Source organism: Eulemur rufifrons, chromosome 12 (assembly GCF_041146395.1).
Source record: "Eulemur rufifrons isolate Redbay chromosome 12, OSU_ERuf_1, whole genome shotgun sequence".
Lineage (NCBI taxonomy): Eukaryota > Metazoa > Chordata > Mammalia > Primates > Lemuridae > Eulemur > Eulemur rufifrons.
The window spans coordinates 23,695,054-23,710,036 of NC_090994.1; the positions used below are offsets into that span (position 1 = coordinate 23,695,054).

Sequence of the window (14,983 nt, forward strand, 5' to 3'; positions counted from 1 at the left end):
CTTTGATTGCTAGTTAAGTCAGTGGGTCTCCATTTCCTTATCTGTCATTAAGCACTAGGGATAAGAAAGACTCTAAGTCCCAAAGATCCTTATTTTAAATTTTAAGCAGCCTATTATAAATTGCATTGCCCTTATCCTGGGGGGGGGGGGGGGCGGAAATAAAACGACATCCAGGATTTCCCAGAGGTAAAGACAGAGCTTTTCAATTCCAGCTGCAAGTCAACTTTGTCTTACAGAGGCATGTACCTGAAAGAATTATCCATTCATATATCTGGGCAGTACCTTTCTGAACACATCATTGCTCTAATGCTAAATTAAGTCTGGAATGTTTGAGTAACACCAGGAATGTCAGTTCATCTTGAGCCGAGTTAGCAAGAGGGCTGCAGTTGTGATAAGGTCAGAGAAGGAAAACTCATGTAGCTTCTTGGAGGTCTTGGAGACCATTTGTCATTTACTCTGAGTGAAAGGGAGGCATCGTGGGATAGTTCAGATTCCCAGCACATGATTTATACTTCGAAAGGCTAATTTGTTGAAAACAGTCTGTCTGATGGCCAGAGTAGAAGTGCAGATAGATACCCCTCAATGAAGAAACTACTGCAGTTACCCAGGAGACAAACGATGGTACTTCAGACAAGGGATGGTAAGGATTGTTTTATGTATAAATTTGAAGGTGAACCAACTTAATGCATTGGCAGTTTGGATGTAGAGTGTGAGAAAAAGTACTTAAATAATATGGTTATTGATATAAAGCAGGAAGATAGCAAGACTAAAATGTGAAACTAGGCCTCTCTGTTTCCAAAGTTTATCTCTTACCAGTTTTTAAAATTCATCTTAAGTTTATAAATATTGAGAGATAAAATCTGCATAGGTTAGCATGAGCCAAGTCAAGTGTCTGATATGCCATGATCAAGAGTTTAAATGTTTTCCTATATGAAGGACGTAGTATTTTGAGGTGGTAAGAGACATTTGCTATCATATGGCTTGCATTTTACAAATTTCACTGGGATAAAGTAGGGAAAATGGATTTTGTCAGAACTGGAGACCAGTGACACAGCTAAGACACTATTAAATGCACAGGAAAGGTATGATGAGGGCAGGGACGGATGAGAGGAAAAGCACAAATATGTTTTGAGAGAAATGAGGTAGAATTGATTGGAGTGGTGACTGGGTGGATGTATTTACATTAGAATGAAAGAGAGATCTACAAAGGCCTCAACTTTTCTGGCAGAATGAATAGTGACGAATTTTACCAATGACATACAGTATAGTAGGAAAAGAACTAATTTGGGTTGAGGTGAAGAAGCAGAGGGGAGTGAAGAATGAGTTTGGATTTGACATGTGTATGTAGGAAATGCACAGAGGGTTTTTGGAAGTGCTCTTCCTCTGCAGATAGAAATACATGATTAGTAATAACAGTTTTCTATTTCTTACACATATTTATATTGTTCTTTTCTTCACTTTCCTTGCTGGTGGTTTTCTTTTACCCGCATGAAGTTTAGAGACTGTGTAAATTAAACATATAAACATCAATTTGTAATATTTCTGTTTAAAGTAGCTATCATAAACTATTCATGAAATAGAAACTTAGAATAACAAATTTCCCAGATCACAGTCACAGATAGCAACAGTATAAGCGGTGTCTTATTATATAAATTAAGTGTCATACCTGTAGTTGCATAATAAATGTAAATAGCTTTTATTAACGATGAAAATTTAGCATTTTTATTTTTCTATATTTCTTCTACAACAGCAATTAAATGATAGTATCAAAAAGCCATAAGATGGAGAAAGGATATTACCAAGAAACTCACCATAAACTGGCCTGATCCAAGAATGGAAAAAAAACCTGTGTTGCTCTCCTTTTGTTATGGCGAAAAGCTTTCGTTTTCACAAACCAAAATAAAATCCTATGACTGAAAACATGCAAGCTTGTGTCTATCAATTCTTCTACCCACCATGATCCTTTAGTATGAAATAAGCAGCTTTGCCTCTTTTGAACCTCGGAATTTTTGTTGCATCCCAAGCTGAAAACTTTGCATTGTCCACCGCTGCTGTCTACTCTCAGGTGCCTGTGGCCACGCGGACTGCGCCCACTTTAGCAGAAGACACCGACAGCCTGCACATCCCCAGTTGCTCCTGTCTATCCTGGGTTTGGGAATATTGAGAGGAAGAATTTCTAGATAAGTCCATTCCTAGTGCCCCTAGATAGTCACTAGCATCTATCTTATCTTAAGGAAATTGATCAGACTGAGTTCCTGGTCATATATACCTGTTCTGTCAGGTATATATGTTTTCTTGGCCATATATAAACTGATATATAGAATATTTCTTTGTCTTTTGAGGAAACCCAAACTTGCTGCACCGTCTTAAGTGAAGCTGATATCTTCTGGGTATGATTTTCTTACTTCTGTCTCCGTCTTCCCATCTCTCGCTTGCTGGGATGGACGCACTTCTACACATCTCAAAGATTACACATGGGTCAGGGAAACATCAGCCCGTCTGGAGTCTGTTTTGGACCTACAGAGCCTCCATCAAAAAACAAAGATGCTGCTGGAACAGGAGTAGAAGAACCTCACCATAGAGGCCCAGAGTTTCTTTTTCAAAATGTCTATCAATGGGTGAATAGATAAGCAAATGTGGTATATCCAAACAATTGAATAGCAGCCATAAACAGCAATGAAGCACTGAAAATGATATGAAATGGATAGAACTAGAAACCATTATGGTAAGTGAATAAATCTGATTACAATAACCGTGTGTTATTAATTTTCATGAAATGTCCAGAATAGGACTATCTCTGGAGATGAGAATTAGTTTCGTGGTGGTTTAGGGCTAGGAGGGGATGTGGGGGTTGAAGAACCAGGTGGGGGAGAGGTTGATGGCTAAAAGGTAGGGAGTTTCTTTTTGAAATTATGAAACTGATTAAAATTTTATAATGTTTGCACGTATCTGTGAACATACTAAAATCCATTCAATTGTATACTTTAAATGGGTAAATTGTCTGGTATGTGAATTATGTCTCAATAAAACTGTTTCAAAAATACAAATTAGGATGATGTCACCACATATACCTCATCCTGATTGCCCCTAACTTATTTGGGGCCATTATGATCAATATCCTGCCTTATTTTAATAGGAATGTCTGATCTATCAGTTGCCCAGGTGTACTCTAGTACCTAGCAGGTCCAAGTTTCAGTCCAGACCAGAGTTTATTTTTGTAACTGTTAATGCAATTCATTCTGGCAGTCGGGAATACTGGAGTAAAAGAAGCTTTGGGGGAGAGGTGGAATAGAAAAGGAGTTAGGTTTTGGACATGTGCATATTTGGCAGAAAGTTCAAGGAGGCAGTTGCATGCTCTTTCTTCCACTGTGGTGTCACTTTTCCTCTCTCTTCTTGCCTTGCTGCCCTCCTCAGCCCCATAGCTTCTTAGTAACTGCTAAGGGTCACTGATATAAGACATAGGTTGCATCTGAAAGCTCTCCTTCCCCTTTGCTCTGTGGGTTATAATCTAGTAATATAAGCAAGGTACACAATTGAGTCCAGTTGCGTATTTCTCTTACTGCATATGGAATGTTTGAGTGAACTTCAGTTAGATGGGTATATGCTCTGCCCCTAATCGAAGGCTGGAGAGCATGCTAGGGTTGGGTATTTGTCTTTCTTCAAGTTAGTTAGACTCTACTAAAACTCCAGTCATTTAGATTGTGGTGAAATGGTTTCTTTTCAGGGCAAGTAAGTTAAGAAAAGCAATGCTTTGGGCATATTTCAAAATGGATTCTTTTCTCTGACCTTCACTGTGAGAACTTGATAGGACTCCAGAAGGTAAAATTGACAAAAGTGTAAAGCCCCTCCCTACAACTGAGCCCCTGTGGATGTTTTCATTTTTAAGCTTGTTCACACTAGCCTCCAGCAATTCATCCACTACAGTTTGTTTTCCTAATCTACTACCAGTTCCTGAAAAGGTGCCTGTTTGTGCATTTCTGCTCTGATAAGTTCTGATTTTCTGTATCTGCCAGTCTGTCTCTCCAGTTTTGGGGACAGCAGTTTTCCTTGTACCCTCAGTTCTCTGATGGCTCTAGAAAGGGTTGTTGGTTTTCAGTTTCTTTGGCTTTTTTATTGTTATGAGAATGGCAGTGATGACTTCAAAGCTCCTTACGTGCCAGACTGGAAACTGGAAGCCTATAGTAGGTTTTTTTGTGGGTTTTTTGTTTGTTTATTTGTTTGTTTGGTATATTGGTGTTATTTCTTCTCATATGTCTGGTAGAATTTATTGTGAAATCCACTTGGACTTTTTTATATGGGAAAATACAATTAAAATACAGTTTCTTCAATAGTAGTAGGACTATTTATGAATTCTGCTTATTCTTGTGCCAGTTTTGTCATCTGAAGTTTTTCAATAACTTGTTCATTTTATATAAATCTTCAAAATTTTCAATTTTTAAAATATTTTTTTCTAATGTCAGAAGCAATAACTGTGTCAAACCCAGTTTATTTTCTGATGCTGCTAATGATACTTTATAAGGAAATATTTTATTATATAATAAGACACACAGAATAAATTGAACAATTTGTAAGTATAAAGGTTGGTTAAATTTCAAAGAAAAACTGTAACTACCTAACAAGAGCATGTATGAAGTAGTATTGTATCCCTACTAATCCAGAAGCCCATTTATGCCCCATTTAATTCTAATATCCTTGAAGGGTAACAACTGTCCTGATATCAAACAGTATAGTTTTTATTTTGTTTTGTTTTTGCCAGATTTTGATCTTTTTATATGAGGCATAATAAGGTATGTATTCTGACCCACAACATTATATTTTTGAGAATTATCCATGATGTTATGTGTAGTTTTAGCTTACTCATTCCTGTTGTTGTATTGTACTGCTTTACATGAATGTGCCATGGTCTTCTTTGCCACTTTGCTCTTGGAGGCTGTGTAATCTGTTTCCTGAAGATTATAGCTATTAGAAACAGTGTTGCCATTTACATGTATATGGCAAATAAATATAGAAATATGGAAGTACATATCTAGGAGAGAAAATACTGGCTACGTCTCTAATCAGACTTAATAGATACTGGACCAATTTACACACCTGTCAGCAGAGTATGAGCTATTTATTTGTACCACTCCCTTAATAACCAAAGTGGATGTTATGCCATGCCTCCAGGATCTTCTTTTAGGAATATTGGACATATTATCACAACTGCTAGTCATACTGCTAGCATGCAGTCCTCAGCCATCAGCCCCCTATGGGGATTTCTTCAGCTGCAGAGAACTACTGAATTTAGGGTAACATTCACTTCCCAGGGCAGCCCACGTCCAATGAGTGAGTGGCGTGGGATTTTAAAAGCCTGAGGCTCTCACTCCAACTTGGGGCATATCTGGCAGGGCATCCCATCTTCAGAACTTCCTAAAAGTTTGGCTAAAGATTTCATTGGAAACTGCTTAGCAGCTCAAATTCTCTCACCCCTAGCAAAATTCTACTACCTTTTTGTCCTCCCTTTCACAGGTGTTTATTTGCAAGAACACTCTCTGAAAACATCCTGCAGAATAATCACCATGTCTTCAACTGTTTCCCAGGGAACCGGATGTTGCAATTGCTGTGACTAAGCATGGGCCTAAGAAAGCTGATGCTGAGGTGGGATATTTGAGTGGAATCTCCTACCACCCAGACGTCAATGGAAATCTCATCACTGGTGATAGATAGAGCAAAGATAGCCCCGAGACAATTGCAATTACCAGACCGTTCACTGGTGGTGAATTGAAATGGTGACCAAGTGGAAGGGAATGTGTTAGCTCCTGTGTTGTATTTGGCAATTAAGAACTATAGGGGAGGTAAGAGCACCAAAAAAAAAGTTTTAGCCTTGATTGACATTTGGTAAACATGATTCAAGAGCAAAGAGAGAATAACAGTGACAATAACATTGTTTCCAGAGAGAATAACAGTGGTCCTCAATATATGAAAAACCAACCATATATAGGAATCTTTTGTTCCTTTCTCTGCTCACGTAATACTTCTGTATCCCAAATATGTGTCCCCTCTCTCCCCAACACACAACAAGCAATTTTCCAGTTCTTAGCAGACTTTGACTGGGTGTCCTACATAACTCAATTCAATTCTGACACCAACTGGAATTAGCCAGACTCCACAGGTTGAGGATTCAGTCCCACAAGACAGCCCACACTTCAGAGGCCACTGATAAGTGGTAGGTCCTCATGTTACCCATAAATTCTTTCTGACTTGGCTACAGATGAGAGGCTCCCAGGATCCCCTTCTGAACATCAATCATTTTCTACAACGGCTCACAGAACTCAGAGAAACACTTACGTGTGTTTGCCAGTATATTATAAAGAACATTACAAAGTACACAGATGAGCATCTAGATAAACGTGTATGTAGGGAAAGGTATGTGGAAAGAAATGTGATGCTTCCATGTGTGAGATACCAAAATTTATCTTCCAACAGCATGAGGAATTGTTGAGCTAAACACAAGTAAGAAGGAACAGATGCAGGAGAACTCTTCCCTCCATTTGTCTAAAAGCTGGACAAAGATTTTCAAAGACAAGAGGCATCCTGCCTCTCACCCCCCACCCCAGGGCGAACAAAGGTTAACCACTGAAGATAGTTTCAGACCCTCATCAGCCTGGAGATGATAGCAGAGTAATTTACACTGGTAGCTTTTGCTAAGGAGCCTTTTTACGCCATTTGTTGCCTTTCTCCAGGTTGCTGCATATAGAGACAGACTCAAAGTCCTTTTCTTTTCTCTTACTTCCCTAAAAATTTACTATTCTTTGTTGAATATGTGGTATAGGCTGGAATTCAAACCCCCCTCCCAACTTTGAGAACTGCTCATTCTCTGGATGCCTCCCATGTATAATGTATTTAAAATATGCAAGTTGGTAAACTTCTGTTTGTTTTTCTATGGTCAATCTGTCTTTTGTTACAGAGATACAGTCCATCTAAGAACCCGTTGGAGGATGTTATTACTCCACTACTCATGCCCTCTCCAAGTGTACCATCTTCCCATGGCCTCCCTGTAGCAACCCAGAACTCCATCCTTTTGGGGTTCTTTATGTAGGTGTCATTGCTTAAATCATTAACCACTGATAATTAAGTCAATCTCCAGTCCCTCTCATCTCCCTGGCGGTTGGTTAGCAGTGCAACTGAAAGTTCCAACCTTCTAATCACATAGTTGGTTCCCCTGGCAACCACCCTCTATCCTTAAGCTATCCTGAAGGCTGCATCCATCAGCCATGCAATTAGCATACAAAAAAGATGCTATTGCCTGTAGACATGCTGTTACAGGGTTAAAAATTAATGAAGCCAAAGGCTATTCTACTCTCACAGTAACAATGTAACAATACCAGGAAACTTAACTTGCAGGTCTGTTTGTGCTGGTTGGTTGGTTCTCTTCTTCTCACTGCAGGAGATGGCTCAATGGCCACAGGACAAATGATGGAGAAACTGCAAGATCAGACAAGGAGCTATTGAGCCACCAGGGGAACAGTGTGTGACACAGGTCATGAAGACTCAGAGTTAACTAAAGGACTGTGTAACTATAAAAGAGTCTAAACTCCTCTCAGTGGGAGGGCAGTGGTTCCTTAAGGCTAGAGTCTGCCTTAAGTCTGCCTACCCACCTCCTCTTTCTCCTCAACCCACTTGTTTTCGGTGGTGGTGGTGGTGGTGGTGGTGGTGGTGGTTGTTTTTAATTCGGCAGCAGGAACAGGTACTGAGCTTTTAGTAACAATTCCAAGGACTTTATGAGCTTCATGCCAGGAAACAAGGATGAAGGCCAAATATATATTTCTTCTTATAAGTCAACATATCACAGCTTCTATGGTTGCATAAAATGAAGTTCTCATCTCATGCAGGAGGAAATAGCAGAACACACAGCACACTGAAAACCAGTCCTGAGCTTTTATGTAAAAATTAGCCAAGATGCAGAGAAGGTTAAATTTCCAACCAAAACTGTTCTATGCTATGAACTGGGCCAGCCCTGATTGGAAAACAATGGCAGTCTCACATGTGGGAGTGAAGACTGAACTCTGATCTTTCCTTTTGCCCAAAATTCCTTCCTAAGAGGGCCTGATGAGTCATGGTCACAAATGGTAAAATGCCACTAGACAGGTTTTGTTAACCAACTATAGTGTGGTTTACTTCCCAGCCTGACTCTGGTATAGCATTAGCATCACCAGAAAGATAGAAAGCCACCCGTCTTATCTCAAGCATCCTAGCAGATCCTTATCTGAACTTGAAAGATCCTCCTGTCTGGACCTCTCAGAGTGCTCACACATTCATCTTAAATTAAGCATTTCCTTTCTGGTCATCATCATTCAATGAGAGGAAAAAGTCCCTCACAAAGACGTTGACCATATTTGATGTTTTCCAGCCGGGAATTCATTTTGATAAGAATAGGCTCATATCCAGGTATGGATTTACTTTTCATACCTGAAAAGCTTCATCCACCACCCTTCTCCAAAACCTTAAACGGTGTTTATTCCTGTGGCAAGGCTTTCCATATAACATCACATCAGACCAAGAAGCTGGTTCTTTACCAAAGATGCTGCTAGCCTGATAGAAGTTTGAAATGACTGGTAAACCTGCTGCTGGAGCATCAGCTTCCAGGTGATAGTTTGTGAGAGAGGATGACATCCTCAAGGATGAAGATGAATGAATGACCTCTGGGTGATGCTGCGTCCCCAACAAGAAGAATGCATCTGTTTTGGATTCAAGATGGATGTAGGAGTGGCCCCAGTTATATCACTTCCAGTGGCCCACATCAGTGCTTTCTGTCCTTAGAGCTCTGGACCATGCAAGTTTAGAGGTCTTGCTTCCCAAAGGTATAACACTTCTGCTAAGCTACCCAGCAAGAGTCACTTGAATTAAAAGCGGGACTGCCACCTGAGCACTTCAGGTTCCTTCTGTTGAGGGACCATCAGGCAAAAAATAAAGGCGCCACTATCTGACAGGCGTAAATGACCCTGATCACACAAGGAGGTAAAGCTTTTGTTAAAAACAGGCATAAGAAAAATGTGTTTGACACCCATGTAGCCTACCTGGGCACCTCTGAGTATATTCTTTCTCAGTTTTGGTGTTAATCAGTAAAGTATAGCAACAATGACCTGAAAAGAGAGTATGATGAACAGGGACTCAACCCTTTAGACGCAGGTGTGAGCAATGCCACGAGGTAAGCCCACCAAGTTCAGCAGAGCTGCTAGCTGCAGGAGGGGGAGATCTCATAGAGGAAGAAGATGATCAGTACCAGCCATGGCTCTAAGGCCAGTTGCAGGGGTGGGGTCTACAGTTCATCTCACCATCATCTAATTTCCCTCCTTCGATAAGAAGCCCCCCAGAATCCTAGGGGAAGCCCTCTCAGTGGCATGAGGTGCAGTGGAGCCCAGTGGCACAAGGAGTGCTGCTGTCAGTTCCCACTCTCTGGCCCCTGTGTGGGATTACCTCAGCTGTAGAGACCACCTTATCCAAGGCTATGGTCCCTTTCCACATCTGCCCATATCTGATAACTGATCGAAATCTGGTTTTAAAGACCTAGCCTTCTTACCCCCACTTGAAACAACCAAGGAGGGTCTTCTCATTTTCAAAACTCTCCACGTGGAGAGCTGGGACTTCTTTTCAGACAGCAGCACAGCTGGATTTCTACTTTTGCCAATTCCTGTTTCTTTTTCTTCCCTTCCACTGGAATTGATCCCAAGAGCCTATCCTCACAGACCACTCTCTCTCTCGGAGTCTGCTTTCCAGGAAAGCCTAACACATCATCACAACAGCAATCAGTTCTATTTTTCTCTTTTATTTAGTCCTGGCCTTGCGGGGGTGCAGAGGTAACTGATCGTTGTTTTGATTTGCATTTACAGTGAGAACCTTTTTCTTAAGTTTTTGATGGTATAGATACTATCATTTGTGACAGACCTGTTCAGGAATGCTGCCTGTTTTATATGGGGTTCCCTCCTCCCCCATTTCTCTTTATTTATATGTATTTTTCAAGGGCCTTTTGAAGGTTATACATATTGAAAACTGATACTCTAGCTCTATGGAATGCATTTATTTCAATCCTATCAAATATGCTGAGACATGTTTCTTGACTTAAAGTCATCTTTTGCTTGTATTTGCAGGATTATACTAACTTACGGTTAGTGTTTGCCTGGAATAGATTTTATCATTAAACTACTTTGAACTTTTCTCTGTTTTTACAATGGTAGTTTGTCTCCAACAAATAACATATAGTTGTTTGTTGAACTATACTGATAATCTTAGCATTTTAATTGTTTTACTCCATCTATTTATACTTAACAACATTTAATAAAACATTGGGCTTATACATTTTAACATATATTTCTATATATTCCATCTATTTTGTTTTTATATAGCTATAATTTTTTGCTTCCTTTTATATTGAGTAAATACTTGTAAATCATATTTTTATTTCAATATTAATTTGCATTATTTCTTTTATTAGTTTTTGTGATACCCTAGTGATTTATCCTTGACTTATAATTGTTCCATCCAAATTATTTTTTACCATAATACTGCAAAGAATTTAATATCTTTGCTGGGTGTGATGGCTCACGCCTGTAATCCTAGCACTCTGGGAGGCTGAGGCAGGAGGATAGCTTGAGCTCAGGAGTTTGAGACCAGCCTGAGCAAGAGCGAGACCCCATCTCTACTAAAAATAGTAAAAATTAGTTGGGTGTGGTGGTGCACGCCTGTAGTCCCAGCTACTCGGGAGACTGAGGCAAGAGGATCACTGGAGCCCAGGAGTTTAAGGTTGCTGTGAGCTAGGCTAATGCCATGGCACTCTAGCCCAGGCAACAGAGCAAGACTCTATCTCAAAAAAAAAAAAAAAAAGAATTTAATATTTTAAATATGTTTATCCCTCTTAGCATTTTGCATTATTGATATAATGAAAAATTTTAATTTGATAAAATATGCATTACATAAAATTTGCTGTTTTCATTATTTTTAGGTGTACAGTTCAGTGGCATTAAGTATATCAACACTGTTGTTCAACCATTACCACTATCTTTCTCCATAACTTTTTCATCACCCTAAACTGAAATTCTATACTCATTAAAAAATGAATTCCCTGCTTGCCCTTTCCTCCAGCTTCTGCTGCCCACTATTTTATTGCCATTTCCATGAACTTGACTATTCTCACTACCTTATACAACTGGAAATCATACAGTGTTGTCTTTTAGCGTCTGCCTTATTTCACTTAACATAATGTTTTCAAGGTTCATCCATGTTGTAGCATGGAGCAGAATTTCATTCTTTTTAAAGCTAATAATTGTTAATTTCATATACACACACACTCACACACACTAATTTTGTTCATCCATTTGCCAGTGGACATATTTAGTTTGAGTCTACCTTTTGGCTATTGTGAATAATACTGATATGGACGTTGGTGGGCAAGTATCCAGTTCAAGTTTCTTCTTTCAGTTCTTTTGCGTATAAACCCAGAAGTGGAATTGATAGATAATATAGTAATTCGATTTTAAAGTTTTTGAGGAACTACAGTTTTGTTTTCTTCAGTGGCTGTACCATTTTATAGTCCCACCAATGCACAGAAGTTCCAATTTGTGGGCTACCTCACTAAAAACAATTTATTTTGTATTTTGCTTTCTTTTAAATAGCAGTCATTCTGAGTGTAAAATGAAATATTAATATCACTGTGATTTTGATCTGTATTTCCCTAATGATTAGTAATGCTGAGCCTACTTTCATGTGCTTGTTGCCCATTCACGTATCTTCTTTGGAGAAATGTCTACTCCAGTCCTTTGCCCATTTTGAATTCAACTGTTTTTTTTGGGGGGGGCTTGATTTTAATATGTTCTTTATATATTCTGGATACTAATCCCTAAACAGATACATGAGCTATGAATATTTTCTCCAATTCTATCCATTGCCTTCTCATTCTCTTGATTATGCCTTTTGATGCACAGAAGGTTTTAATGTTGATAAAGTCTTGTTCATTTTTTTCTGATTTTGGCATGTTCATTTTGTATCCTACAATTTACCCTAAATCCATTTATTAGATCTAACATTTTTGTGTGTGGAACCTGTAGGGTTTTCTACATATAAAATCATGTCATCTACAAACAGAGATAATTTTACTTTTTCCTTGCCAATTTGGATGCCTTTTATTTCTCTTTCTTGCTGAATTGGTCTGGCTAGAATTTTTTGCTATATCCTATAATTTGTTTTGTTTATCTTTGTATTGTTTTGTGGGTTCAATTTCATTTATTTCTCCTCTGTTCTTTATTATTTATTTTCTACTAATTTTGGGTTTTTTTGATCTTGTTTATCTAGTTCTTTTTAAGATGCATAATTAGGTTGTTTATTTGAAGTTTTTCTACTTTTTCAATGTAGGCACTTAATTGCTATAAACTTTCCTCTTATTACTGCTTTTACTGTATCCCATAGGTTTTGATATGTATTGTTTTCATTCTCATTTGTTTTGAGAAACTTTTTTTTAATTTCCTTATTAATCTCTTCATTGACTCACAACCAGTCATTCAGGAGCATATTGTTTAATTTCTATGTGTTTGTATAGGTTCCCATGTTCTTCTCATTTTTTATTTCTACTTTTATTCTACTGTTGCCTGAGAAAATACTTGATGTAATTTCAATTGTTTTTAAGACTTGTTTTGTGGCCTGACATATTGTCTATCCTTGAGAATGATCCATGAGCTGAGGAGAAAAACATGTATTCTGAAACTTTTGGACGAAAAATTCTGTAAATATCTATTAGGTCCATTTGGTCTATAGTTTAGATTAAGTCTAATATTTCTTTGTTGATTTTCTGTCCAATGCTGAAAGTGGATGTTGAGATCTCAACAATTATTGTATTGGGGTCTATCTCTCTCTTTAGCTCTCATAATATTTGCTTTTATATCTGGATGCTCCAGTCTTTGGTGCATATATATTTAGAATTTTTATATCCTCTTGCTGAATTGATATCTTTATCATTATATAATGTTCTTTTTTTGTCTATTTTTACAGGTTTTTTTTTTTTTTTTTTACATTTTATCTTGTGGAAGTATAGCTCTCCTGCTCTTTTTTGGTTTCCAGTTGCAAGGAATATCTTTTTCCATCCCTTTATTTTCAGTCTATGTGTACCTTTATAGGTGAAGTGAGTTCCTTGTTGACAACACATAGCTGAGTTTTGTTTTTGAAATGTCTATCAACTGAATAATGGATAAACAGGATGTGGTATATCCAAACAATGGAATATTAGTCAGCCATCAACAGTAATAAAACACTGACACTGCTACAACATGGTTGATCCTTGAAACCATTATGCTAAGTGAGTAAAGCCAGTCACAAAGACCACATATTTATATGTGTTTTCATTTGTATAATTGAAGAAAAGCACTTTTTATTTGCCTTATCAAGATAAAGTTCCATTTTTATTGATTTCTCCTTATTTGAAAAGACAATAAATATTAACTATTAAAGTGTTCCCTTTTCCTCCACTGATTATAATCTAGAATTGTCAGCAAGTTACACCATGAAAAGTGCTTTTTGATTGCCTTATCTGGATCAAGCTCTATTTTCTTTTTTTTGTAAACTTAGTTTTAATTGACATATGATTATGTATACTTATGGGGAACAAGATGATGTTTTGATCTACATATACATTATAGAGAAATTCAATGAACCTAATCAACATACCTGTCACCTCACTTTTTTTGTGGTGAAAACTATAAACATCTATTTTAACAATTTTGAAATATACATTATTACTAACAGTGATCACCATGTAGTGCAGTAAATTACTAAAACTTATTCCTCCAGTTTAACTGACATTTTTTATCCTTTGATCAACATTCAACCCCACAGGCTCTGGTGACCATGATTCTACCGTCTGTTTCTATGAGATGGATGTTTTTCGATTCCACATATAAGTAAAATCATGCCAGATCTGTCCTTCTGTGCCTGACATATTTCGCCTATCATAATGTCCTCAAGTTCCATCCATGTTGTTGCAAATAACAGAATTTTCTTCTTTTTTATGGCTGCATGGTATCCCATTGTATAGATATTTAGGTCATTAAAGATGAAATGTCCAATTTTGAATCAAAAGTTTAGTTTATTATATCTCAAACAAGAAGCACTACAATTAATCAAAGTATGTGCCTAAGCTGTCGACACAGTTTTGCCATGTTAATGGTAGCTTGTTTATGCCAGGAGTGAAGAAGCCTGGAGAGCGAGTGGTGATGAAATTGCGAAAGGTGTTTTCTACAGCTTGTTGAAAATTGAATATTTTTCCTTCCAGAAAGTGATCCAAAGCTTGGAAGAAGCGGTACTCAGTTGGTGTAAGGTCTGGTGAATATGGTGGATGACAGAGAGTTGCCAAGTCCAGACTCTGTAGTTTGAGCAGTGTTGTTTTTTTTTTTGTGATATGTGGTCTTGCAAGAGGATTGGCCATCTCTGTTCACCAATCTCAGCTGTCTAATCACAAGCATCCTCATCTTTTCATCCAATAGTTGCAGTAGACATCGATGTAATCGATTGACTGGGTTTCATGAAGCTGTAGTGGATAATACCAGTGCTGGACCACCAAATAGACACCATTACCTTTTTTTGGATGAATATTTGGTTTTGGACTGTGTTGTGGCACTTCATCTTTATCCAACCATTGTGCCAAATGCTTGCAACTGTCAAAAATAATCCATTTTTCATCACCCGTAACAATACAAATATGGTGCAGAAATTGTTCCCCTTTATGTCATGAAAGCAAAGAAAGGCAAGTTTCAAAATGATTTCTTTTCTGATGCTCATTTCATTCATGCAGCACCCATCCGTCCAGCTTCTTTACCTTGCCCATTTGTTCCAAATGGTCCAATATTGTTGGAATAGTAACCTCAAACCTTGCTGCTGATTCACGTATAGGTTGAGATAGATTTGCTTCCACTAGAGCTTTCAGCTCATCATTGTCCACCTTGGTCTCAGGTCATCCAATGGC

The 14,983-nt window shown here is 38.0% G+C and overlaps 2 protein-coding genes across 2 annotated transcripts in view; both read left to right on the top strand.

The window, feature by feature from the left end:
- Window positions 1-5,706, top strand: part of LOC138393673 (A disintegrin and metallopeptidase domain 3-like) — a 122,275-nt gene extending 116,569 nt beyond the window's left edge. The window contains exon 18 of the mRNA XM_069485052.1: window positions 5,580-5,706. Coding sequence (XP_069341153.1) covers window positions 5,580-5,706 — 127 coding nt within the window. The remainder of the gene's footprint in view (window positions 1-5,579) is intronic.
- A 3,269-nt stretch (window positions 5,707-8,975) lies between these two features.
- Window positions 8,976-14,983, top strand: part of LOC138393674 (disintegrin and metalloproteinase domain-containing protein 18-like) — a 105,756-nt gene continuing 99,748 nt past the window's right edge. The window contains exons 1-2 of the mRNA XM_069485053.1: window positions 8,976-8,997; window positions 9,103-9,187. Coding sequence (XP_069341154.1) covers window positions 8,976-8,997; window positions 9,103-9,187 — 107 coding nt within the window. The remainder of the gene's footprint in view (window positions 8,998-9,102; window positions 9,188-14,983) is intronic.